The sequence below is a fragment of the Oncorhynchus tshawytscha genome, unplaced genomic scaffold (assembly GCF_018296145.1).
Source record: "Oncorhynchus tshawytscha isolate Ot180627B unplaced genomic scaffold, Otsh_v2.0 Un_scaffold_7692_pilon_pilon, whole genome shotgun sequence".
Lineage (NCBI taxonomy): Eukaryota > Metazoa > Chordata > Actinopteri > Salmoniformes > Salmonidae > Oncorhynchus > Oncorhynchus tshawytscha.
In genome coordinates, this window is record NW_024609664.1 from 265,001 (window position 1) to 292,500 (window position 27,500).

At 45.1% G+C, this 27,500-nt stretch overlaps 3 protein-coding genes across 4 annotated transcripts in view; 2 read left to right on the forward strand and 1 right to left on the reverse strand.

Annotated features, from left to right (window-relative positions):
* txndc11 (thioredoxin domain containing 11) overlaps positions 1-11,013 on the forward strand; it is a 17,535-nt gene extending 6,522 nt beyond the window's left edge. The window contains 10 exon segments of the mRNA XM_042316721.1: positions 236-365; positions 1,098-1,191; positions 2,438-2,550; positions 4,521-4,724; positions 4,975-5,761; positions 6,714-6,813; positions 6,815-6,872; positions 8,724-8,836; positions 9,163-9,243; positions 10,377-11,013. Of these exon segments, the coding sequence (XP_042172655.1) occupies positions 236-365; positions 1,098-1,191; positions 2,438-2,550; positions 4,521-4,724; positions 4,975-5,761; positions 6,714-6,813; positions 6,815-6,872; positions 8,724-8,836; positions 9,163-9,243; positions 10,377-10,947 (2,251 nt within the window). The 3' untranslated portion in view covers positions 10,948-11,013.
* Positions 11,014-14,916: 3,903 nt separating this feature from the next.
* On the forward strand, positions 14,917-21,002 carry LOC112239758 (lipopolysaccharide-induced tumor necrosis factor-alpha factor homolog). Of its 2 annotated transcripts, none has more exons than XM_042316723.1 (4): positions 14,917-15,372; positions 15,616-15,666; positions 15,896-16,028; positions 19,518-21,002. In XM_042316723.1, exons 2-4 carry the CDS (start codon positions 15,621-15,623, stop codon positions 19,624-19,626), a joined length of 288 nt encoding a protein of 95 aa, XP_042172657.1. In that variant the 5' UTR covers positions 14,917-15,372; positions 15,616-15,620; the 3' UTR covers positions 19,627-21,002. The 2 variants fall into 2 exon arrangements, with proteins under 2 accessions (XP_042172657.1, XP_042172659.1); XM_042316725.1 differs by having other exon boundaries at positions 14,923-15,372; positions 15,616-15,645.
* A 76-nt stretch (positions 21,003-21,078) lies between these two features.
* LOC112239757 (mesothelin-like protein) overlaps positions 21,079-27,500 on the reverse strand; it is an 8,763-nt gene continuing 2,341 nt past the window's right edge. The window contains exons 4-9 of the mRNA XM_042316722.1: positions 25,161-25,322; positions 24,934-25,070; positions 22,995-23,128; positions 21,943-22,037; positions 21,567-21,831; positions 21,079-21,431 (exon numbers count right to left, since the gene is read on the reverse strand). Coding sequence (XP_042172656.1) covers positions 21,343-21,431; positions 21,567-21,831; positions 21,943-22,037; positions 22,995-23,128; positions 24,934-25,070; positions 25,161-25,322 — 882 coding nt within the window. The 3' untranslated portion in view covers positions 21,079-21,342. The remainder of the gene's footprint in view (positions 21,432-21,566; positions 21,832-21,942; positions 22,038-22,994; positions 23,129-24,933; positions 25,071-25,160; positions 25,323-27,500) is intronic.

Sequence of the window (27,500 nt, forward strand, 5' to 3'; positions counted from 1 at the left end):
CTGCCTGTCTGGTTCTAAATGGGTCTTCCTACTCTGACATGTTGTATCTGCCTGTCTGGTTCTAAATGGGTCTTCCTACTCTGACATGTTGTATCTGTGTCCCTCTCCTCTGTCTGGTTCTAAATGGGTCCTCCTACTCTGACATGTTGTATCTGTCTCCTCCCCCCTGCCTGGTTCTAAATGGGTCGTCCTACTCTGACATGTTGTATCTGTCCCCCCCTGTCTGTCTCTGGAGGTTTGGCCCTATAGAGTACAAGGGTCCGTTCCTGGCTTCCTATGTAGAGAGGTTCATCCTGAGAGTCATCACCCCACTGACCTACCTACCATCACGAGCCACACTACAAGACTTCCTGTCTTATCATGAGGTATGACGGGGGGGAGGTTGATGCTGAAGGGGATAAGAATGGGGGGGTGGAGATAAGGGGATAAGAATGGGGGGGTGGGGGCTGAAGGGGATAAGAATAAAGGCAGAGAAACAAAGAGATGAGAGGAAATGAGTGTTATGCTTTGGGTGTTATTTTCTGTTGAAAGACAAGAGTTCTATGTAATGATGTCAAAATGAGTGACAATATCTCAAATGGACCCCTGTTCCCTTTATCGTGCCCTACAGGGTTATGGTTAAACAGTAGGACACCTATATATAGGGAACCGGGTGCCATTTGGGAGTGGTCCACTAGGTGTGGTGTACCTGTGGGTCAGGTGTCGTGTACGGTATGGTGGAGGGTGTTATGTTGTGGAGGAGCTGTTTAGCCAGTTTCTTGTTTAATCCTTTCTGTTGTGCCTCTGTCTGTCACAACAGAGAGCCTGGTTTGTTTTGCTAGCAGGGTTTAGCCTGTAGATAAGACCTAGATTAAAAGTGAGTCTTTCTGACATGGCTGACTGCTTCTATGACCTGTGATGTCACAGTACCTTTCCCATAATGCCCAGGTTGAACAGAAATCCTGTTTGGAGGATTCACAGAATCGGGAGGGAATAAACAGGAAATCCAGAATCCTCTAACCAAGGTTTCTGGAAAACCTTTGAATTTTGAGGAAGTTACCGGATTTTTGCAACCCAAGTCACGTGTTTCATGTCTGTTCTCCTCTTCTGCCTCCCAGCCGGGGGTAGTGGGTTATTTCCAGTTCAACTCTTCTCCTCAGCCTCCCGGCTACATCACATACCTCTCCTCAGCTCTGCAGGCCTTGAAGAGAGGTAAGCTAACCGCTACATGCTAACTCTCTAAAGCCCTGAAGAGAGGTAAGCTAACCGCTACATGCTAACTGGCTAACTCTCTAAAGCCCTGAAGAGAGGTAAGCTAACTACTACATGCTAACTCCCTAAAGCCCTGAAGAGAGGTAGAATGTAGCATTTAGCTTAACTGGCTAACTCTCTAAAGCCCTGGCTAACATGCTAACTCTAAAGCCCTGAAGAGAGGTAAGCTAACTGCTACATGCTAAAGCTAACTGGCTAACTCCCTAAAGCCCTGTAAGCTAAACATTAACATCCATGTTGTTGATGGATAAATGTAAGACCTCTAATCCAGTGCATTGATAACTGCTACATGCTAACCCTAAAGCCCTGAAGAGAGGTAAGCTAACTGCTACACATGCTAACTCCCTAAAGCCCTGAAGAGAAGTAAGCTAAACATTAACATCCATGTTGTTGATGGATAAATGTAAGTCCTCTAATCCAGTGTCTCATTGATAACTGCTACCTGCTAACTGGCTAACTCCCTAAAGCTAACCCTAAAAGAGAGGTAAGCTAAACATTAACATCCATGTTGTTGATGGATAAATGTAAGTCCTCTAATCCAGTGTCTCTTTGATAACTGCTACATGCTAACTGGCTAACTCCCTAAAGCCCTGAAGAGAGGTAAGCTAACTGCTACATGCTAACTGGCTAACTCCCTAAAGCCCTGAAGAGAGGTAAGCTAACTGCTACATGCTAACTGGCTAACTCCCTAAAGCCCTGAAGAGAGGTAAGCTAACTGCTACATGCTAACTGGCTAACTCCCTAAAGCCCTGAAGAGAGGTAAGCTAAACATTAACATCCATGTTGTTGATGGATAAATGTAAGTCCTCTAATCCAGTGTCTCTTTGATAACTGCTACCTGCTAACTGGCTAACTCCCTAAAGCCCTGAAGAGAGGTAAGCTAACTGCTACATGCTAACTGGCTAACTCCCTAAAGCCCTGAAGAGAGGTAAGCTAAACATTAACATCCATGTTGTTGATGGATAAATGTAAGTCCTCTAATCCAGTGTCTCTTTGATAACCGCTACCTGCTGGGGTTTTTGCCACCGGAGTAGAATGTCATAGCCATTGAAATAGAACGAATAGACCAGACTTGGAAGCTCTGCCCAATACATAGCAAGGCCTGTTCTACTCATTCTAGTTCTGTGACTATAGAAATGAGAAGTAAAAGATGAATGAAAGTGTGTGTTGCTCTTCCCTGCCTCAGACTTCCGTGGTGCGGTGCGTTTCGGGGTGGTGACCAGTAGACAGGTGGCAGAGTCCATCTCAGTCAGAGATGACCAGACCGTCTACCTGCACCGACACTTCAACTCCTCATTGGTCAGTCGACACACGCCCACCCCCCTTCAACTCCTCATTGGTCAGTCGACACACGCCCACTCCCCTTCAACTCCTCATTGGTCAGTCGACGCACGACCAACCCCCTTCAACTCCTCATTGGTCAGTCGACACACGCCCACCCCCTTCAACTCCTCATTGGTCAGTCGACACACGCCCTTCAACTCCTCATTGGTCCCCCTTCAACTCCTCATTGGTCAGTCGACACACGCCCACCCCCTTCAACTCCTCATTGGTCAGTCGACACACGCCCACCCCCTTCAACTCCTCATTGGTCAGTCGACACACGCCCACCCCCTTCAACTCCTCATTGGTCAGTCGACACACGCCCACCCCCTTCAACTCCTCATTGGTCAGTCGACACACCACACTTCAACTCCTCATTGGTCAGTCGACACACGCCCACCCCCCTTGCACGTGACAAACAGACTTGTCAGGGCCCAGAGTCGCATTAGTGGAAACCAAGACTGTTTTTTTTTTTAAGGGCAGACCTGGTTGTAGATCAGGGGACAATTTTAGCTAACCCTTTTCTTAACCTTAACCTAATTATCCTACCCTGCCACGTTAATTATGCTAACCTGCCACGTTAATTATGCTAACCTGCCACGTTAATTATCCCGACCTGCCACGTTAATTATCCCTACCCTGCCCGGGTTAATTATCCTAACCTGCCACTTAATTATCCTCCCTGGTCAGTTAACACGCCCACCCCCGTTCAACTCCTCATTGGTCATCCTAACCGCCACGTTAATTATCCTCCCTGTCACGTTCAACAAACACCCTAGTGACTCCTCATTGGTCAGGCCTACAGCCACGTCTTGGTTTTCTAACGTGACAAAGTGACTTGTCAAGAGTGACTGTTTTTTTAAGGGCAGACCTGGTTGTAGATCAGGGGACAATTTTAAGCTAACCCTTTTCTTAACCTTAACCTAATTATCCTACCCTGCCACGTTAATTATGCTAACCTGCCACGTTAATTATGCTAACCTGCCACGTTAATTATCCTAACCTGTCACGTTAATTATCCCAACCTGCCACGTTAATTTCCCCGACCTGCCACGTTAATTATCCCAACCTGCCACGTTAATTTCCCCGACCTGCCACGTTAATTTCCCCGACCTGCCACGTTAATTATCCTAACCTGCCACGTTAATTATCCTAACCTGCTGGGAAAAGTCACTCCTGCTAGTGAGCACTAGCAGGCCGGCCCTGAGAGTAGTCTTGGTTTCCTCTAATGCGATAGTGACTTTCTCCTGGTCGGGTCAAATATTCAGGAAAAACTCCTGGTACTGTCATTTGTTCCTATGGAGGTTTAGCTTTACCTTTCTGTCTCCCTCCTCTATCCCCTCTATGCCTTCTCTCCCCCTCTATGCCTTCTCTCCCCCTCTATGCCTTCTCTCCCCCTCTATGCCTTCTCTCCCCCTCTATGCCCTCTCTCCCCCTCTATGCCCTCTCCCCCTCTATGCCCTTCTCTCCCCCCTTTCTCCCCCCCTGTCTCTCCCCCCTCCCCCTCTCTCCCCCTCTCCCCCCCTGTCTCCCCCCTCTATGCCCCCTCTCTCCCCTGCCTCCTCCCTCTCTCCCCCTCTATCCCCTCTCTCCCCCTGAAACCCCTCTCTCCCCCTCTCTCCCCCTCTCTCCCCCTCTCCCCCCCTCTCCCCCTCTCTCCCCCTCTATCCCCTCTCTCCCCCCTCTATCCCCCTCTCCCCCTCTATCCCCTCTCTCCCCCTCTATCCCCTCTCTCCCCCTCTATCCCCCTCTATCCCCTCTATCCCCCTATCCCCTCTCTCCCCCTCTCCCCCTGAAACCCCTCTCTCCCCCTCTATCCCCCTCTATCCCCTCTATCCCCTCCCCCCTGAAACACCCCTCTCTCCCCCTCTATCCCCTCTCTCCCCCTCTATCCCCTCTCTCCCCCTCTATCCCCTCTCTCTCCCGCCTCCTCCCTCCCCCCTCAGATTTTCCCTAGTTGGGAGCGTAACTTCACCTCTGAAGGCATCTGTTCCTGGGTCTTTGAGCACCGCGAGACCGTCCTCCAATGGCTGGCGCCGACTGGTGCTAAGTCCCGCCTTCTGGAGCAGGAACTGACCAAAGGCCCTGCCCTCCTGCTCTTCCTGCCCCACAATCCCCTGGGGCCCGGCCCCGACCCGCTGCTGACGCAGGTGAGTCACCATGACAACAACGACAACCCTTACAACAACCACTACTACAACTACAATAAAATACATTTACTACAACATTTAATATTTTGATATAATATTTTGATATAATAAAACATGGCTCAAGAACATCATTGTGAATCGTTCCATCTAGATGAATGTAGTCAGATGACTTCAGATCTCTGAAGATGAGAATGTCTAAATCTCTCCATTTTTATATCCACATTAATTGAACTCTTCGACCCCCTTCTAGATTGCAGACGTTGCGGTTCGCTACCATTCCTGTAGTGACTCCCCTCACCACCACCACCACCCCTCTGACCACTACTATTACAGTGGACCCTCCCAGCCCCTGTCCCCCTCTCTCTGCTGCCTCTCAGTGGTTCTGCCCAGGCCACACCCCCTCCCAGGCTCCACCTCCAGGGTGTGTGAGCTTTGTCTCAACCAGTCCAATCCGGGTCGCTCTCCCCTCTGCACCTTCCCCTCCCAGACATCAGGTGGTGCTGCTGTGCTCCAGTCCTACCTCAGACGATGCTGCCTACCTGTTGCCGTGACGACGGTTGCCTGTAGTAACATCCTGAGTAGCTACAGCCCGTCGTCAGGTCGCTATAGTGCCTGTTGTAGAACTCTGGGACAGCTAGGGGTTTCCCTGCCCCCACAGCAGGGGCTAGGGCTAGACAATGAGGGGTTAGGGATACCCCGTCCCTCACCATCCTCCTCCCAGGACGACTCCTCCCCGTCCTCCCAGGACTCCTCCCCGTCCTCCCAGGACCAGGATGCAGGCGGGATTAAAGGGTTGAGGTGTCGGACAAATAAGACGCTCAGGTTCTACATCCTGGACTCCGCCCTCCACTGGCCGCTGGCGGTGCGTCTCGGGGCGCTAGGCAACAACGAGATGGGTGGCCTGGGGGAGTTAGGAAGGTTGCTAGGCAATGGGACCGGTGATGGCGCACAGTCGTTTGCGACCATCGTGAACCTGAAGGATGAGGTGCACTACGTTCTGGACCACAGAGGAACCGCTACTGTTACAGAGTCTCTGGGTAAGACTGGGGAGTTACTGGGTCAACTAGCTACTGTTGCAGAGTCTCTGGGGAGCTACTGGGTCAACTAGCTACTGTTACAGAGTCTCTGGTTAAGACTGGGGAGTTACTGGGTCAACTAACTACTGTTACAGAGTCTCTGGGTAAGACTGGGGAGTTACTGGGTCAACTAGCTACTGTTACAGAGTCTCTGGGTAAGACTGGGGAGTTACTGGGTCAACTAGCTACTGTTACAGAGTCACTGGGGAGTTACTGGGTCAACTATCTACTGTTACAGAGTATCTGGGTAAGACTGGGGAGTTACTGGGTCAACTAGCTACTGTTACAGAGTCACTGGGGAGTTACTGGGTCAACTAGCTACTGTTACAGAGTCTCTGGGTAAGACTGGGGAGCTACTGGGTCAACTAGCTACTGTTACAGAGTCTCTGGGTAAGACTGGGGAGCTACTGGGTCAACTAGCTACTGTTACAGAGTCTCTGGGTAAGACTGGGGAGCTACTGGGTCAACTAGCTACTGTTACAGAGTCTCTGGGTAAGACTGGGGAGTTACTGGGTCAACTAGCTACTGTTACAGAGTCTCTGGGTAAGACTGGGGAGTTACTGGGTCAACTAGCTACTGTTACAGAGTCTCTGGGTAAGACTGGGGAGTTACTGGGTCAACTAGCTACTGTTACAGAGTCTCTGGGTAAGACTGGGGAGTTACTGGGTCAACTAGCTACTGTTACAGAGTCTCTGGGGAGCTACTAGCTGGTCAACTTCTGCAGCTGTGCTTGATTGAGCTTGCCTGGCTTAATGGACCAATAGAAAAGTCCTGAAACGGCAAACCCCACCCATCTGGCACGCCAGGCAGGGTAAAGCAAAGTATTTGGAAGATTTCAAATAGTATTTGAACCCAGGTCAGGTCTAGGGAAAAAGACAGCTTTACCCATGTGTGTGTCGTCTTGTCCCTCCAGAGTTGTTCATCAGGAACTTTAGCACCTCCCACAGCCCACTGCAGAGACGCCTGGTGGGGAGGAGAGGAGGAGGAGGAGGAGGAGAGGCCCCAGAAGAGACCCCTCATCTCAGAGCTGACCACCACCTCTTTCCTTACTACTGTCATGGATCCTCACAGGGTGGGTGAGAGAGAGGAGGCATCCAGGGAGATGGAGTAGAAAGGAGAGAGGAAAATTAGGAGGGGAGAGGGAGGAGGGGAGAGGGAGGAGCAGGGAGGGGGAGGAGAGGAGGAGGAGGAGGAGGAGGCCCCAGGGAAGAGACCCCTCATCTCAGAGCTGACCACCACCTCTTTCATCTTACTACTGTCATGGATCCTCACAGGGTGGGTGAGAGAGAGGAGGCATCCAGGGAGATGGAGTAGAAAGGAGAGAGGAAAATTAGGAGGGGAGAGGGAGGAGCAGGGAGGGAGGAGAGAGAGGAGGCAGCCAGGGAGAGGGAGTAGAAAGGAGAGAGGAAAATGAGGGAGAGGAGAGGAAGGAGCAGGGAGGGAGAGAGGAGGAGCAGGAGAGGGAGGGTGGTCCTCACCCCCACCTCACACTGGTTTAACATCATAATAACTGTGTGGTTTGATTTGACAGACCTTTAAAGACACGTTGTAGTTGTTCAGTTCAGACTGGTTTCTGGTTTCTAGGATGGACAGGGGTTATGGCTATAAAACAGCTTTTCTTGATGAATGTGATACATGACTATAAAACGTGTTGTGTTCTACAGGATGTGGTGCTGTTCTACTACAGTCAGTGGTGTGGATATAAAACGTGTTGTGTTCTACAGGATGTGGTGCTGTTCTACTACAGTCAGTGGTGTGGATATAAAACGTGTTGTGTTCTACAGGATGTGGTGCTGTTCTACTACAGTCAGTGGTGTGGCTATAAAACGTGTTGTGTTCTACAGGATGTGGTGCTGTTCTACTACAGTCAGTGGTGTGGATATAAAACGTGTTGTGTTCTACAGGATGTGGTGCTGTTCTACTACAGTCAGTGGTGTGGATATAAAACGTGTTGTGTTCTACAGGATGTGGTGCTGTTCTACTACAGTCAGTGGTGTGGCTATAAAACGTGTTGTGTTCTACAGGATGTGGTGCTGTTCTACTACAGTCAGTGGTGTGGCTATAAAACATGTTGTGTTCTACAGGATGTGGTGCTGTTCTACTACAGTCAGTGGTGTGGATATAAAACGTGTTGTGTTCTACAGGATGTGGTGCTGTTCTACTACAGTCAGTGGTGTGGATATAAAACGTGTTGTGTTCTACAGGATGTGGTGCTGTTCTACTACAGTCAGTGGTGTGGTTATAAAACGTGTTGTGTTCTACAGGATGTGGTGCTGTTCTACTACAGTCAGTGGTGTGGATATAAACATGTTGTGTTCTACAGGATGTGGTGCTGTTCTACTACAGTCAGTGGTGTGGATATAAAACGTGTTGTGTTCTACAGGATGTGGTGCTGTTCTACTACAGTCAGTGGTGTGGATATAAAACGTGTTGTGTTCTACAGGATGTGGTGCTGTTCTACTACAGTCAGTGGTGTGGATATAAAACATGTTGTGTTCTACAGGATGTGGTGCTGTTCTACTACAGTCAGTGGTGTGGATATAAAACGTGTTGTGTTCTACAGGATGTGGTGCTGTTCTACTACAGTCAGTGGTGTGGATATAAAACGTGTTGTGTTCTACAGGATGCGGTGCTGTTCTACTACAGTCAGTGGTGTGGCTATAAAACATGTTGTGTTCTACAGGATGTGGTGCTGTTCTACTACAGTCAGTGGTGTGGCTATAAAACGTGTTGTGTTCTACAGGATGTGGTGCTGTTCTACTACAGTCAGTGGTGTGGATATAAAACGTGTTGTGTTCTACAGGATGTGGTGCTGTTCTACTACAGTCAGTGGTGTGGATATAAAACGTGTTGTGTTCTACAGGATGTGGTGCTGTTCTACTACAGTCAGTGGTGTGGATATAAAACGTGTTGTGTTCTACAGGATGTGGTGCTGTTCTACTACAGTCAGTGGTGTGGATACTGCTCTGTTCTGAACCACGTCATCATCCAGCTGGCTAGAATGTTCCGTGGAAACAGCACCGTCACCATCGCCAGGTAGGGCTGACTGACTGGCTGGCAGCTTGGGTGGCTGGCTGACTGGCTGGTTGGCTGACTGGCTGGTTGGCTGGCTGGCTGGCTCTGTCCTCCTGGCTGGCTGGCTGGCTGGCTGGCTGGCTGGCTGACTGGCTTGCTGGCTGACTGACTGGCTTGCTGGCTGGCTGGTTGGCTGACTGGTTGGGGGGGGTTGTTTCTATTTTGTGACGTAGTGCTGAATTGGGTTGAATTTTATTTAGCTCTTTTACTTTCCATTGATATTCAACTGTTTCCAGTTAAACTTCCTGTAGTAACAGGATGTGACGTCATACTGTCTCTGTGTGTAGGGTGAACGTGGCGCGCAACGACCTGCCGTGGGAGTTCATGGTGGATCACTTCCCCTCTGTCCTCCTCTTCCCCAGACACAGGTAAGACAGAACACACACCTGTCCTCTTCCTCAGACACAGGTAAGACGGAGCACATACCTGTCCTCCTCTTCCTCAGACACAGGTAAGACAGAACACATACCTGTCCTCCTCTTCCTCAGACACAGGTAAGACAGAACACACACCTGTCCTCCTCTTCCTCAGACACAGGTAAGACAGGTAAGACAACACACACCTGTCCTCCTCTTCCTCAGACACAGGTAAGACAGAACACACACCTGTCCTCCTCTTCCTCAGACACAGGTAAGACAGAACACACACCTGTCCTCCTCTTCCTCAGACACAGGTAAGACAGAACACACACCTGTCCTCCTCTTCCTCAGACACAGGTAAGACAGAACACACACCTGTCCTCCTCTTCCTCAGACACAGGTAAGACAGAACACACACCTGTCCTCCTCTTCCTCAGACACAGGTAAGACAGAACACACACCTGTCCTCCTCTTCCTCAGACACAGGTAAGACAGAACACACACCTGTCCTCCTCTTCCTCAGACACAGGTAAGACAGAACACACACCTGTCCTCCTCTTCCTCAGACACAGGTAAGACAGAACACACACCTGTCCTCCTCTTCCTCAGACACAGGTAAGACAGAACACAACACATACCTGTATGAATACACTGTTCTCATCAGACACAGACCTGTTCTCTACTAAATAAGACTGATATTGAATAGACTGTTCTCTGTGAATAAGACCTGATATTGAATAGACTGTTCTCTGTGTACTCAACCAGACCTGATATTGAATAGACTGTTCTCTGTGTACTAAGACCTGATATTGAATGAACCAGACCTGATATTGAATAGACTGTTCTCTGTGTACTGATATTGAATGAACTAAGACCTGATATTGAATAGACTGTTCTCTGTGTACTCAACCAGACCTGATATTGAATAGACTGTTCTCTGTGTACTAAATAAGACCTGATATTGAATAGACTGTTCTCTGTGTACTAAATAAGACCTGATATTGAATAGACTGTTCTCTGTGTACTCAACCAGACCTGTGGTCTATGATTCACTAATATGAAAGATTTCCCACAGCCTCTCATGCCTCATTTAGTTAGACTAACTAGTCTAATGTTACTTCCTGACTCTCTTCGTCTCTTAGGAAACACCTGTCCGTCAAGTTCCCGGAGGACACGCCCATCACTCTCCCCACCCTATTACGCTTCATCCTGAAGCACTCCGACTCCGCCCACCAGCCAATGAAAGCAGACGGATCCGACCCTCACCCTCACGTTCTCCTCAAGGCGGAGTTCCGCGCTCTACAAGGAGAAGTCCAGACATTACATCGCGCACGCCAGCGCCTCTCCAACCAACTGGCCCAGCTGTGGCGAGACAACCGGCGGTTATCCTTCGACGCCGTGGCCCTGGAGACCCACAATGCACTGCTGCATTCCCAGAATGGCGAGCTGCAGCGCGAGAGGCTGAGCCTAGTGGAGCAGCACAAGGAGAAGAGTCGTCAGTTAGGGGAGGCGGTCAGGAGACTACAGGAACTAGCGGACGCATCAGAGAACCTTCTCACTGAGAATACCCTGCTGAGGGTTTTACTGGGAGCTCTGAGAGCCAGGGAGACAGAGAGAGGGGAGGAGGAGAACGAAGAAGAGGAGACGGGGGAGGAGGAGGATGAGACAGGGGAGGAGGAGACAGGGGAGGAGAGGAGTTATATGGCCTCTTGACAGGGGAGGAGAATACCCTGCTGAGGGTTTTACTGGGAGCCCTGAGAGCCAGGGAGACAGAGAGAGGGGAGGAGGAGAACGAAGAGGAGGAGACAGGGGAGGAGGAGGATGAGACAGGGGAGGAGGAGGAGAACGAAGAGGAGGAGGAGACAGGGGAGGAGGAGGAGGAGAGAGGGGAGGAGGAGGAGAACGAAGAGGAGGAGGAGACAGGGGAGGAGGAGGAGGAGAACGAAGAGGAGGAGGAGAGACGAAGAGGAGGAGGAGACAGGGGAGGAGGAGGAGGAGAACAGAAGAGGAGGAGGAGACAGGGGAGGAGGAGGAGGGGAGGGAGAGACAGGGGAGGGAGGAGGGAGGAGGAGACAGGGGAGGAGGAGGGGAGGAGGAGGGGGGGAGGAGGAGGAGGAGACAGGGGAGGAGGAGAGAAGAAGAGGAGGAGAGACAGGGGAGAGGAGGAGGAGACAGGGGAGGAGGAGGAGGGGAGGAGGAGGAGAAGAAGAGGAGGAGGAGACAGGGGGGAGGGGAGGAGGAGGAGGAGGAGGAGAACGAAGAGGAGGAGACAGGGGAGGAGGAGGAGACAGAGGAGGAGGAGACGACAGGGGAGGAGAGGAGTTATATGGCCTCTTGACAGGGGAGGAGAATACCCTGCTGAGGGTTTTACTGGGAGCCCTGAGAGCCAGGGAGACTGGGGAGGAGGAGAAGAGGAGGAGGAGTTATATGGCCTCTTGATGAAGGGGCATGTCATGCCAAGTAATGCTGGTAGAATGGAAACAGCTGATGAATCCACAGCCTCTTGACCCCCCCCCCCCTAGAAGAAAGAGGAGGTACTACTGGGGGCCCTGACAGATGGCGGGAGTAGAGGAGGAGCGAGACCAGAGGAATCACAGCTTCATAATGCTCTCCTAGTGGAAGGAGGGAACACGACATAGACACAGCAGTTTTATAACCATGTACCGTAGGATGTCCTCTGGGACCAGAGAGAGACGGGAAAGAAAGGAGATGATTACTACAGAGAATGCAGAGTGTTGTTGATGACGTCTCTAAGCTTCGGACTTTAGAATGTGTGTAACACTCTAGAATGTCCAGTCATAATGCCAACTCTAGAATCCATAAGGGCTAGTGGTCCGGGAGAAGGTTCTACCCAGTGAGGTCAGAGAGGAGGGACCAGCCCCGTCACAGAGAGACACAAATACAAGTCAAATGGGCAGTCGGTGACATGGAACAACAAGAAATGGAATAAGCCCAATGGGCCGATGAACACTAGAAATACGTCTCAAATGGCACCCTATTCTCTATGCAGTGCTAGTCTAGCTAATAGGGTACCATTTGGGACATAACCCTAGGTGAGTTTAGTAGTGAGAAGCTGTCTTCTGAAGCCTGGTTTTTTTTTTTTTTTTTTTTTTTTTCCCCCAAGGAGCACCAAGTGATTTCTCCATAGAGAATGTGCATTTTGTTTTTGTTTATTTTTGTTAAATTAATCTATTTTTACAAGAATCGCTAAAAATATCTTTCTGTGTTAATTCAGGTATAGAGAAGATGCAGCTGTTTTACATGTGAAATGTTGAACAGATTTTTACTGATTAAAAATGTTTTTAATTTAATCAACCGCGTTGTGGACTATTCGTTTTCTTCAGACTCGCTGACCGTTAGAATCGAGATGCATTGGCCTTCACCTGATGGCCAATAGGATTGCTGGTTGCACCTCGACAGCCAATAGGATTGCTGGTTGCACCTCGACAGCCAATAGGATTGCTGGTTGCACCTCGACAGCCAATAGGATTGCTGGTTGCGCCTCGACAGCCAATAGGATTGCTGGTTGCACCTTGACAGCCTATAGGATTGCTGGTTGCACCTTCGACAGCCAACCTTCAGGATTGCTGGTTGCACCTTTTCAGCCAATATTGTCTGCTTAAAGAATTGCTTGCACCTCGACAGCCAATCTGGTTGAACCTTGTCAATATGGATTGCTGGCTGCCCTCGACACATGTCTGGGAAATCAGGATTGCTGGTTGCACCTCGACAGCCAATAGGATTGCTGGTTGCGCCTCGACAGCCAATAGGATTGCTGGTTGCATCTCGTCTGACGTTGGTTGAGCACCTTCTACTTCGCTCCAACCTTCAGTATGTCAGTTATTTTCCTGCATATTGTCTGCTTAAAGAATCCCTTGTATCTGAGTAGAACCTTGTCAATATGGACAGTAGAGGGCCCCACATGTCTGGGAAATCAGGTTGCCAGTGATACACCATACATACATACATACATACATACATACATACATACATACATACATACATACATACATACAATCTTTGGCGCAGAAAATATGCTGAGGAAGGATAATGTTTCATTAGATGATTGGGCACATGACTTCCTGAGAGGTGGCTGGATTCTCATGACCTGGCGTGTCTCTGTGTGTTGGGTGGGTGGGTCTGAGCGTTATCAGCGTAACCTGGTTCTGCACCCTGAGAACACGTGCTGCTCATTTCAGCCCAGAGAAGGTTTCACTTCTTCAGCCCGTTAGCTCTTCTCTCTCATCTGTAACACTGAGATAAACATCCCAACGGTTCACTGTACCTGCTCCCCTTCAGTCCGTTAGCTCTTCTCTCTCATCTGTAACACTGAGATAAACATCCCAACGGTTCACTGTACCTGCTCCCCTTCAGCCCGTTAGCTCTTCTCTGTGTGTGGTGGAGGGGACAGACAGTTTGCGTCTGAAATGGCATCCTAAGGGACCTGAAAGTAGTGGACTATAGAGGGAATAGGGTGCCATGAGGCTCTGGTCTAAAGTAGTGGACTATAGAGGGAATAGGGTGCCATGAGGCTCTGGTCTAAAGTAGTGGACTATATAGGGAATAGGGTGCCATGAGGCTCTGGTCTAAAGTAGTGGACTATAGAGGGGGAATAGGGTGCTATTTTAGATCAAATCTAATGTTATTTGTCACATGCTTCTTAGACAACAGGTGTAGACTAACAGTGAAATGTTTACAGGCCCATCCGAACAATGCAGAGAGAAATACTAGAAGAATACTATCACTAATCATATAAAACACGATGAGTAACGATAACTTGGCTCTATACACAGTAAGGAACGATAACTTGGCTCTATACACACTGAGTAAAGATAACTTGGCTCTATACACATTGAGTAACCATAACTTGGCTCTATACACACTGAGTAACGATAACTTGGCTCTATACACACTGAGTAACGATAACTTGGCTCTATACACAATGAGTAACCATAACTTGGCTCTATACACACTGAGTAACGATAACTTGGCTCTATACACAGTAAGGAGCGATAACTTGGCTTTATACACACTGAGTAACGGACGATAACTTGGCTCTATACACACTGAGTAACGATAACTTGGCTCTATACACAGTAAGGAGCGATAACTTGGCTCTATACACACTGAGTAACGGACGATAACTTGGCTCTATACACAGTAAGGAAGTAGATAACTATAGGCTGTTTATACACATTGAGTAACCATAAGTATAGGCTCTATACACAGTGAGTAACGATAACTTGGCTCTATACACATTGAGTAACGATATACTGTTTTGGCTCAATACACAATGAGTAATGATAACTTGGCTCTATACACACTGAGTAAGTAGATAACAGTATAGGCTCAATACACAATGAGACAGGACAGTAAAACAGTATAGGCTGTTTGGTAGGAGACAGGACAGTAGATAACAGTATAGATAACTTGGCTCTATACACTGTTTGGTAGAGACAGGACAGTAGATAACTTAGGCTGTTTATAGGGGCAGGGTACTAGAGTAAGGACGTTTAACTTGGCTCTATACAGTAGTATAGGCAGGGTAGGACAGTAGATAACAGTATTGGCTAGGATACACTGACAGTAGATAACAGTATAGGCTGTTTCTATAGACAGGACAGTAGATAACAGTATAGGCTGTTTAGGTAGGAGATAACAGGATAGGGTACAGTAGATAACAGGATAGGCTGTTTGGTAGGAGACAGGGTACAGTAGATAACAGGATAGGCTGTTTGGTAGGAGACAGGACAGTAGATAACAGTATAGGCTGTTTGGTAGGAGACAGGACAGTAGATAACAGTATAGGCTGTTTGATAGGAGACAGGGGCAGGGTACAGTAGATAACAGTATAGGCTGTTTGGTAGGAGACAGGACAGTAGATAACAGTATAGGCTGTTTGGTAGGAGACAGGACAGTAGATAACAGTATAGGCTGTTTGGTAGGAGACAGGACAGTAGATAACAGGATAGGCTGTTTGGTAGGAGACAGGACAGTAGATAACAGGATAGGCTGTTTGGTAGGTTGGGCGGGTCCGGCTACTGACTCTGTTCACCCTCCTGTGATACTGAGTAGAAGAAAAGTAGCAGACTCCTTTTGGACCAGCAGATCAGTAAGACTCTCCCTTACAGCAGATCTGTAAGTACTTATAAGAGATTATGTGTCTGTTATTGGAAAAGTAATGATGAAAAATGTAAGCTTATCAAAAAAAATAAGACTATTTTATTAGTAGTTTGAATGTTTGAATGTTTTCTCTATGGTTATCAGCATTTGTTGAGTGTTCCATTAGTGTTTTGTAGGTATTGCTGTGTGTTCTGTTAGTATTATATATATATATATATATAGTAGTATATAGTGTTACTCAACTCTCTTTCCTCTCAGGGAGGATGGCCAACGTCCAGGTGCCTGTTGGTATGTCCTACTGTACTTTGGGTTGAGTGAAAACTCTTGTTAACTATAAAGGAAGTTAAACAGCCGTGTGTTTTCAGTGGACAGACAAGTTGGAAGAAAGTAAATAATGAGTGGATGGATGAATGAATGAATTTAATGGATGAATTGATGAATGAATGAAGCCATGCTTTGAGGTACTGTAGGAATGAATGAATTAACATGTTAATGCATTAGAGAATGAACTAATACTCCCCCACTCCCCCTCCTCCAGTGGCCATCGGTGCATTTGGGGACAGTCCTGTCCAGATGACCTGTCCTACCTGTCACCAGACCGTGGTCACTAAGGTTGACTTCTCCTCTGGTGTCCTCACCTACCTCTTCTGTGGGGGACTCTTCTTCTGTGGGTGCGTACAAGAGTGTGTGTAGTGTGTGTTGTGTTGTGTAGTGTGTAGTGTGTGGTGAAAGCCAATCCTACTGTTAGTCAGTGGGTCCAGGTCAGACACCACAGGCTGAAATGACTTGCATCCATCTATCAACATTGAGTGTGTGTGTGTGTGTGTGTGTGTGGGGTGAAAGCCAATCCTACTGTTAGTCAGTGGGTCCAGGTCAGACACCACAGGCTGAAATGACTTGCATCCATCTATCAACATTGAGTGTGTGTGTGTGTGTGTGTGTGTGTGTGTGTGGGGTGAAAGCCAATCCTACTGTTAGTCAGTGGGTCCAGGTCAGACACCACAGGCTGAAATGACTTGCATCCATCTATCAACATTGAGTGTGTGTGTGTGTGTGTGTGTGTGTGTGTGTGTGTGTGTGTGTGTGTGTGGGGTGAAAGCCAATCCTACTGTTAGTCAGTGGGTCCAGGTGAGACACCACAGGCTGAAATGACTTGCATCCATCTATCAACGTTGAGTGTGTGTGTGTGTGTGTGGGGTGAAAGCCAATCCTACTGTTAGTCAGTGGGTCCAGGTCAGACACCACAGGCTGAAATGACTTGCATCCATCTATCAACATTGAGATTTTGTTGTTATTTTGATCCACCTAATATTAGTAATTTTAATTAGTTATTTTAATGAGTTATTTTCACAAAATAAACAAACAAATGTCAAACTTGATGAAAATGTTTTTGTTTTTGTTTATCAATGACTCAGTTTCAAAGCTCACTACATTAAATTACACATCATTGAATAAAAGCCCATTTCATAAGGAATGTTACAAACTGGACTATATTTCCTAACTTACTTAGATGAGGTTGTGATTGGGTGTAAATTAGGCTTTGGTCGTCTAAATGATGGTCTAAATGATGGTCTAAATGGTGGTCTATTTGGTTGTCTATTTGGTTGTCTATTTGGTGGTCTAAATGATGGTCTAAATGATGGTCTAAATGATGGTCTAAATGGTGGTCTAAATGGTTGTCTATTTGGTTGTCTATTTGGTCGTCTAAATGGTGGTCTAAATGGTGGTCTAAATGGTGGTCTAAATGGTGGTCTAAATGGTGGTCTAAATGGTGGTCTAAATGGGTGTCTAAATGGTGGTCTATTTGGTCGTCTAATTGGTCGTCTTCAGTGTATTTGACTTTTTTAACTGCCATTTCCTGGAAGTCAGACTCTTTCCCCACAAACCAAGCTAATTTCTCTCAGCTTCAGAGTCCTCTTCGTTCACCACATGTTGTGAGGTTATGCTTCGATGTTTTCTCCAGACTTGCCCCAGAGGGAATTGTTGATATGTTGGTCAATTGTTTATTCTATTTAACATTTTCTTTTGGGAAAAATGCACCAACAATTCATTTTTACCTACGACTTTGGTATCTTACAGAAAGAAAGATTAAGTTTTTATCCACAATTCTAGTGTTTAATTGCTATAGTGTAATGACTACGCCACTATGGCCTATTTATTGCCTTTAACTCCCTTATCCTACCTCATTTGCACTCACTGTATATAGACTTTCTTTTTCTTTTCTACTGTATTATTGACTGTATGTTTGTTTTATTCCATGTGTAACTCTGTGTTGTTGTTTGTGTCGAATTGCTTTGCTTTATCTTGGCCAGTTCGCAGTTGCAAATGAGAACTTGTTCTCAACTAGCCTACCTGGTTAAATAAAGGTGTTCTCAACTAGCCTACCTGGTTAAATAAAGGTGTTCTCAACTAGCCTACCTGGTTAAATAAAGGTGTTCTCAACTAGCCTACCTGGTTAAATAAAGGTGTTCTCAACTAGCCTACCTGGTTAAATAAAGGTGTTCTCAACTAGCCTACCTGGTTAAATAAAGGTGTTCTCAACTAGCCTACCTGGTTAAATAAAGGTGTTCTCAACTAGTTCTCAACTACCTGGTTAAATAAAGGTGTTCAACTAGCCTACCTGGTTAAATAAAGGTGTTCTCAACTAGCCTAACTGGTTAAATAAAGGTGTTCTCAACTAGCCTACCTGGTTAAACTGGTTAAATAAAGGTGTTCTCAACTAGCCTAACTGGTTAAATAAAGGTGTTCTCAACTAGCCTAACTGGTTAAATAAAGGTGTTCTCAACTAGCCTAACTGGTTAAATTGTTCTCAACTAGCCTACCTGGTTAAATAAAGGTGTTCTCAACTAGCCTACCTGGTTAAATAAAGGTGTTCTCAACTAGCCTACTGGTTAAATAAAGGTGTAGCCTACCTGGTTAAATAAAGGTGTTCTCAACTAGCCTACCTGGTTAAATAAAGGTGTTCTCAACTAGCCTACCTGGTTAAATAAAGGTGTTCTCAACTAGCCTACCTGGTTAAATAAAGGTGTTCTCAACTAGCCTACCTGGTTAAATAAAGGTGTTCTCAACTAGCCTAACTGGTTAAATAAAGGTGTTTCTCAACTGGTTAAATAAAGCCTAGCCCTGGTTAAATAAAGGTGTTCTCAACTAGCCTACCTGGTTAAATAAAGGTGTTTCAACTAGCCTAACTGGTTAAATAAAGGTGTTCTCAACTAGCCCTGGTTACCTGGTTAAATAAAGGTGTTCTCAACTAGCCTACCTGGTTAAATAAAGGTGTTGTTCTCAACTCAGCCTACCTGGTTAAATAAAGGTGTTCTCAACTAGCCTACCTGGTTAAATAAAGGTGTTCTCAACTAGCCTACCTGGTTAAATAAAGGTGTTCTCAACTAGCCTACCTGGTTAAATAAAGGTGTTCTCAACTAGCCTACCTGGTTAAATAAAGGTGTTCTCAACTAGCCTACCTGGTTAAATAAAGGTGTTCTCAACTAGCCTACCTGGTTAAATAAAGGTGTTCTCAACTAGCCTACCTGGTTTAGGTGTTCTCAACTAGCCTACCTGGTTAAATAAAGGTGTTCTCAACTAGCCTACCTGGTTAAATAAAGGTGTTCTCAACTAGCCTACCTGGTTAAATAAAGGTGTTCTCAACTAGCCTAACTGGTTAAATAAAGCCTACCTGGTTAAATAAAGGTGTTCTCAACTAGCCTAACTGGTTAAATAAAGGTGTTCTCAACTAGCCTAACTGGTTAAATAAAGGTGTTCTCAACTAGCCTACCTGGTTAAATAAAGGTGTTCTCAACTAGCCTACCTGGTTAAATAAAGGTGTTCTCAACTAGCCTACCTGGTTAAATAAAGGTGAAATAAAATAAAATAAAAAATCCGCTCTGGACAAGTCAGGGCCTGGAGTGTTTTAACAAAATGAAACCAAAATATTTAAGCTGACTTCATTCAGGTTGAAATGCATTTGTGCAAATATGCATTTACTATATTTAATGAGATATTTGAATGCAATATTTTGGAAAACATTTTTATACAAAATGTATTTAATTTGTGACTACATTTAACTGGTAAAAGATGATTGTGATTAAGAGAAATAAAATCCCTTTTAGGCCTTAAGATGCATCTCCATACAATGTTTGACCGTTGTTGTTTCTCCTCCTCAGGTTTGTTCTGGGTTGCTGTCTCATCCCGTTCTGTTTCGACAGGCTCAAAGACGCCAAGCACATGTGTCCCTCCTGCAAGACCATCCTGGGGGTTTATAAGCGCTTATAAACCCATAATAACCAGCAGGAGACTCCCGTGTCTTTTGGGAAGCTAGCTACAACATTGTGTCTTGTCTTCTGAGACAAGTTGCTCTTCCAACACAGTCTGTTGTTTCTCTCAGCTTCCACCCAGTAGAACTGCACAGCAGACTACCACAGTGATTGCAAGACCAATTAGATTTAACTCAATAGAACAATTTAACTGTCACAGAATGTTGTCATTGACAGTGTTCCGTCCCATCCTGCCCTGTCCCTTGCTATCCAGTTAACGGTTGCCTTGGCAACGGCAAAAATGTACGACTTAACTTAGATTTAACTCAATATAACAATTTAATTGTCAGTGACAGTGTTCCGTCCCATCCCGCCCTGTCCCTTGTTATGCAGTTCACCGCTGCCTTGGCAACGGTAAAATATGTGTGCCATAGAAATAGACAACGTAGAATGTGAGTATTCATGGTTTGATGGTTGTTGTATGATCTGTAAGTTATATTACTATAATTGTCTCAATGCAGCACTGTGAGTCTTTCTGATTGAGTACTGTACTGGTTTGTTAGGAATAAACTGAGCCCTGAAAAATACAATCATTTCACAACCGCTAAAATGTTTTGTTAATTTGTAGAAAAACAATTTTTTTAAATTATCAGCTGTTAGTTCATAGGCTGTTTATTTCTTTATAAATAAAATGTTAAAAATTGGGGGGGGATTGTGTAATAATATAAATTTTTATTAATTAAATCATACATTCAACATCTGCTATTTAGTATCATCAAATGACAGCATTGAGAAGACAGTCAACAGTTTGAGCTGACATGAACAAAAGCACAGTGACATTCTAATGACATCAATCATTCTGCACTAGAGGAATTGGTTGTCATGACATTGAACATGGTTTTGGCTCGGTGGATAAGTGTTGGAGATACTAACCCTGAGAAAAACAAAATGGCTGTCCCAGAAAGACGACATCACCAACACAAGACTTCTTTGTCATGTAATGAAATACCTTCATATTTTCACCCGAAGGCAAAGACAAAGGGCTCTATTCAATCCACATCGTGGAGGTCCAGCATCATTTAAATTGAAAGGCCATGTTCCCGTAGCGTAGACTGCATTCATGGTAAATGCTGCAGATCTTGGCTCAATAGGAAATGACCTTTCAGCTACACAGACTGAATAGAGCCCTACAAATTCTTCTTTAAAAAACGTTCCAGCCACCAAAACAGAAAATAGTTCATTCCAACCACCAAGACAGAACAGACTTCATTCCAACCACCAAGACAGAACAGACTTCATTCCAACCACCAAGACAGAACAGACTTCATTCCAACCACCAAGACAGAACAGACTTCATTCCAACCACCAAGACAGAACAGACTTCATTCCAACCACCAAGACAGAACAGACTTCAGAACAACCACCAAGACAGAACAGACTTCAGAACAACATACAAAGTGAATACACTTAAATAAAATGCAGAATTTGTCAGAGCAGAAACATTGACGTGACTAAAGTGCTAGATTGTTTTATAGTCTTTTGATAGTATATCCTTGTATTCAGTGATATTTACAATATCTAAGGCACTACCTGACTCTAAATGTATACATTTTTGTTTCCTGTTTGAGAACTTTACATGATGTTTTTCCCTGTCTGAGCCGAATGCGACTTGATGCTATGGAGTCAGTTAACTCTCTCACTCTGAAATATAAAATCTCTGAAATCAGTGTTTAAATCAGTGTAGAATGTACAGGACAGCGACGGCCAGAGTGGTGAGGAGAAGGTGGAGGCCGAACGTTGGTCTGTTGATCGCTCCGCCGCTCGCTACACAGAAACAAAACATACATTATAACTTTGTTCACTGAACCTCAAATCATAAATCTCTCTCTCGGAGCTCACAGAGAAATGAAAGAGAACCGGCTGATCTTTCATAGATCAAAAGGAACGGTTATGTTTTACCTGTAGTAGTAGCAGCAGCTCCTCCAGCCACGGTGTTGACTGGCCCAGCTCCTCCAGTTACCCCTGCACTGGTAGGAAGTATGATGGTTCCCACGCCAACCGTGGTGGGGTCAGCCTTGCCTCCCTTCAGACCCAGCCCCAGATAGTCCAGGTCGGCCTGGAAACGGGTGCTGATCCAGGTCCGGACCGTGCTCTGGTTCTCATAGCTCTTCAGCTCTGGCAGGTTAGAACCCAGCAGACCTTTGACCTGGCTCACACCCAGAGTCTGAAGGTGGAGGGGTTAGGGGGATAAAGGCAGACAGACAGACAGGTACTGGTAGGTAGGTAGGTAGGTAGGTAGGTAGGTAGGTAGGTAGAAACGCACACACATACACACCTGTATAACAGTAGGGTCCAGGCTGATGAAAGTGTCCATGTCCATACTGATGTTAGAGGTGGACAGACGCTGGACGTAGGCTGAGTCAGCACCACCTAGTGGACAGACAGAGAGTAGACTGAGTCAGCACCCCCTAGTGGACAGACAGAGAGTAGGCTGAGTCAGCACCACCTAGTGGACAGACAGAGTAGGCTGAGTCAGCACCCCCTAGTGGTCAGACAGAGTAGGCTGAGTCAGCACCACCTAGTGGACAGACAGAGAGTAGGCTGAGTCAGCACCACCTAGTGGTCAGACAGAGTAGGCTGAGTCAGCACCCCCTAGTGGTCAGACAGAGAGTAGGCTGAGTCAGCACCACCTAGTGGTCAGACAGAGTAGGCTGAGTCAGCACCCCCTAGTGGTCAGACAGAGTAGGCTGAGTCAGCACCCCCTAGTGGTCAGACAGAGAGTAGACTGAGTAAGCACCACCTAGTGGTCAGACAGAGTAGACTGAGTCAGCACCACCTAGTGGTCAGACAGAGAGTAGACTGAGTCAGCACCCCATAGTGGTCAGACAGAGTAGACTGAGTCAGCACCACCTAGTGGTCAGACAGAGTAGACTCGTATCTAAACTTCCGACTTCAACTGTATGTATGTTATGTATGTATGTATGGCTATGTTAGCTGGTAGGTGGTACCTATGTATGGCTGTGTTAGCTGGTAGGAGGTACCTATGTATGGCTGTGTTAGCTGGTAGGAGGTACCTATGTATGGCTGTGTTAGCTGGTAGGAGGTACCTATGTATGGCTGTGTTAGCTGGTAGGAGGTACCTATGTATGGCTGTGTTAGCTGGTAGGAGGGTATGGCTGTGGCTGGTACCTATGTATGGCTGTGTTAGCTGGTAGGAGGTACCTATGTATGGCTGTGTTAGCTGGTAGGAGGTACCTATGTATGGCTGTGTTAGCTGGTAGGAGGTACCTATGTATGGCTGTGTTAGCTGGTAGGAGGTACCTATGTATGGCTGTGTTAGCTGGTAGGAGGTACCTATGTATGGCTGTGTTAGCTGGTAGGAGGTACCTATGTATGGCTGTGTTAGCTGGTAGGAGGTAGCAGAGACAGTACTACGGCTCTGGAAGGCTCCTTCAGCGATGATGAACAGCGTTCTCATCTTCATTATGTTGCAGTTGGTCACCGTCAGGGCATTGGCATTACTGCAACACGGTGAAACAGATAACACACGTCTTATTGTCTGGCATCACACGTCAACACAACCGTCTTATTGTCTTATTGTCTGACATCACATGTCAACACAACCGTCTTATTGTCTTATTGTCTGACATCACACGTCAACACAACCGTCTTATTGTCTGACATCACACATCAACACAACCATCTTATTGTCTGACATCACACATCAACACAACCATCTTATTGTCTGACATCACACATCAACACAACCATCTTATTGTCTTATTGTCTGACATCACACGTCAACACAACCATCTTATTGTCTGACATCACACGTCAACACAACCATCTTACATCACACGTCAACACAACCATCTTATTGTCTGACATCACACGTCAACACAACCATCTTATTGTCTGACATCACATCAACACAACCATCTTATTGTCTTATTGTCTGACATCACACGTCAACACAACCATCTTATTGTCTGACATCACACGTCAACACAACCATCTTATTGTCTGACATCACACGTCAACACAACCATCTTATTGTCTGACATCACACGTCAACACAACCATCTTATTGTCTTACATCACACGTCAACACAACCATCTTATTGTCTGACATCACACGTCAACACAACCATCTTATTGTCTGACATCACACGTCAACACAACCATCTTATTGTCTGACATCACACATCAACACAACCATCTGACATCACACGTCAACACAACCGTCTTATTGTCTGACATCACACGTCAACACAACCGTCTTATTGTCTGGCATCACACGTCAACACAACCATCTTATTGTCTGACATCACACGTCAACACAACCATCTTATTGTCTGACATCACACGTCAACACAACCATCTTATTGTCTGACATCACACTTCAACACAACCATCTTATTGTCTGACATCACACGTCAACACAACCGTCTTACATCACACATCAACACAACCATCTTATTGTCTGACATCACACGTCAACACAACCATCTTATTGTCTGACATCACACGTCAACACAACCATCTTATTGTCTGACATCACACATCAACACAACCATCTGACATCACACGTCAACACAACCGTCTTATTGTCTTACATCACACGTCAACACAACCGTCTTATTGTCTGGCATCACACGTCAACACAACCATCTTACATCACACGTCAACACAACCATCTGACATCACACGTCAACACAACCATCTTATTGTCTGACATCACACGTCAACACAACCATCTTATTGTCTGACATCACACATCAACACAACCATCTGACATCACACGTCAACACAACCGTCTTATTGTCTTACATCACACGTCAACACAACAAGCCTCTGTGGTGTTTCCACGGTAACGGGGGGAGGGGAGGAGCCTCTGTCTCTTCCGTTTGGCTCTCCTCTGTAGTCATGGACTTCAGGATGCTGGCAAGCTAGTGTTAGCATAGCGGCTAAGTGTTACATGTTTTCCTATGAAAAATGTTAGCCCTGTTACCCACATCTTAGTAATAAGGGTAACAGTTATTACTATTACATTACTGTGTTATAGGCTACAGGAGGCTGGTGTCTAGTGAACACAGGTTGGGTCCTCCTCTCGGTCTTACCTCAGGCTACTCTGTGTTATAGTCTACAGGAGGGTCCTCCTCTCGGTCTTACCTCAGGCTACTCTGTGTTATAGGCTACAGGAGTCTGGTGTCTAGTGAACACAGGTTGGGTCCTCCTCTCGGTCTTACCTCAGGCTACTCTGTGTTATAGGCTACAGGAGTCTGGTGTCTAGTGAACACAGGTTGGGTCCTCCTCTCGGTCTTACCTCAGGCTACTCTGTGTAATGGTCTTCAGGAGGCTGATGTCTAGTGAACACAGGTTGGGTCCTCCGATGGAGTTGAGCTCTGCACTGCCCAGAGTATTTCCTGAGTTCCTCAGGTACTTACTGATGATGGCCTGCGCCTATAGGGGGGACATGAATAGATTGGTAAATGGCCGACTGATTGATTGGTTAATCACTTGACAGACAGATAGACAAATATATCTGGCTACCATGGCAGCATCCCAGTTTCCATTGGAGGAGTCCATCAGAGCGGACAGTGTGTCGATCTTGGTGATGTTCCACATGGTGATGTCAGCGTTAGTGGCAACGCGCGAAGCCGGCCCAAGAACCTGCACCTTCGCTTCTGGGATGGTGGAGTTTGCGGAGTAGGCCTGACGGGGCGGGACACAGGAAACAGGAAGTACAGTCACATAATCTAACAGGAGGATAAAGCTTCATAACACCCATGTCATACTATCTGTACATTCTCTCTGTTAATCAGACATGATGATAATATATTTACATCAGGTCAGATGTAATGATAATGCATTTACATCAGGTCAGATGTAATGATAATGTATCGATATCAGGTCAGATAATGTATTTATATCAGGTCAGATGTAATGATAATGTATTTACATCAGGTCAGATGTGATGATAATGTATGTATTTACATCAGGTCAGATGTATTGTAATGTATTTACATCAGGTCAGATGTAATGATAATGCATTTACATCAGGTCAGATGTAATGATAATGTATCTATATCAGGTCAGATGTAATGATAATGTATTTACATCAGGTCAGATGTAATGATAATGTATTTACATCAGGTCAGATAATGTATTTATTTATATCAGGTCAGATGTAATGATAATGTATTTACATCAGGTCAGATGTAATGATAATGTATCTATATCAGGTCAGATGTAATGATAACGTATCTATATCAGGTCAGATGTAATGATAACGTATTTATATCAGGTCAGATGTAATGATGTATATCAGGTCAGATGTAATATTGTATATCAGGTCAGATGTAATGATAACGTATTATATCAGGTCAGATGTAATGATAATGTATTTACATCAGGTCAGATGTAATGATAATGTATTTACATCAGGTCAGATGTAACGATAATGTATGTATTTATATCAGGTCAGATGTAATGATAATGTATTTACATCAGGTCAGATGTAATGATAATGTATCTATATCAGGTCAGATGTAATGATAACGTATCTATATCAGGTCAGATGTAATGATAATGTATTTATATCAGGTCAGATGTAATGATAATGTATTTACATCAGGTCAGATGTAATGATAATGTATTTATATCAGGTCAGATGTAATGATAATGTATTTACATCAGGTCAGATAATGTCAGGTCAGATAATGATAATGTATTTATCAGGTCAGATGTAATGATAATGTATTTACATCAGGTCAGATGTATGATGATAATGATTGTACATCAGGTCAGATGTATGATGTATCTATATCATAATGTAATGATAACGTATCTATATCAGGTCAGATGTAATGATAACGTATCTATATCAGGTCAGATGTAATGATAACGTATCTATATCAGGTCAGATGTAATGATAATGTATTTACATCAGGTCAGATGTAATGATAATGTATTTACATCAGGTCAGATGTAATGATAATGTATTTACATCAGGTCAGATGTAATGATAATGTATTTACATCAGGTCAGATGTAATGATAATGTATTTATATCAGGTCAGATGTAATGATAATGTATTTACATCAGGTCAGATGTAATGATAATGTATTTACATCAGGTCAGATGTAATGATAATGTATTTACATCAGGTCAGATGTAATGATAATGTATTTACATCAGGTCAGATGTAATGATAATGTATTTACATCAGGTCAGATGTAATGATAATGTATTTACATCAGGTCAGATGTAATGATAATGTATTTACATCAGGTCAGATGTAATGATAATGTATTTACATCAGGTCAGATGTAATGATAATGTATTTACATCAGGTCAGATGTAATGATAATGTATTTACATCAGGTCAGATGTAATGATAATGTATTTACATCAGGTCAGATGTAATGATAATGTATTTACATCAGGTCAGATGTAATGATAATGTATTTACATCAGGTCAGATGTAACGATAATGTATGTATCTATATCAGGTCAGATGTAATGATAACGTATTTACATCAGGTCAGATGTAATGATAATGTATTTACATCAGGTCAGATGTAATGATAATGTATTTACATCAGGTCAGATGTAATGATAATGTATTTACATTCAGGTCAGATGTAATGATACAGTATTTATATCAGGTCAGATGTAATGATATGTATTTACATAAGGTAAATTCACTTTGTGATTAACTCCCTACATGTCAGATGTCTGATAATGTATTTACATCAGGTAAATGTAATGATAATGTAACATCAGTCACCATTTACATCAGGTCAGATGTAATGGTATTTACATTCTGAATGTGTTATCCATCACCAACATCAGCACCATATACCAGGTAACATTCAATGTGTTGTCCAT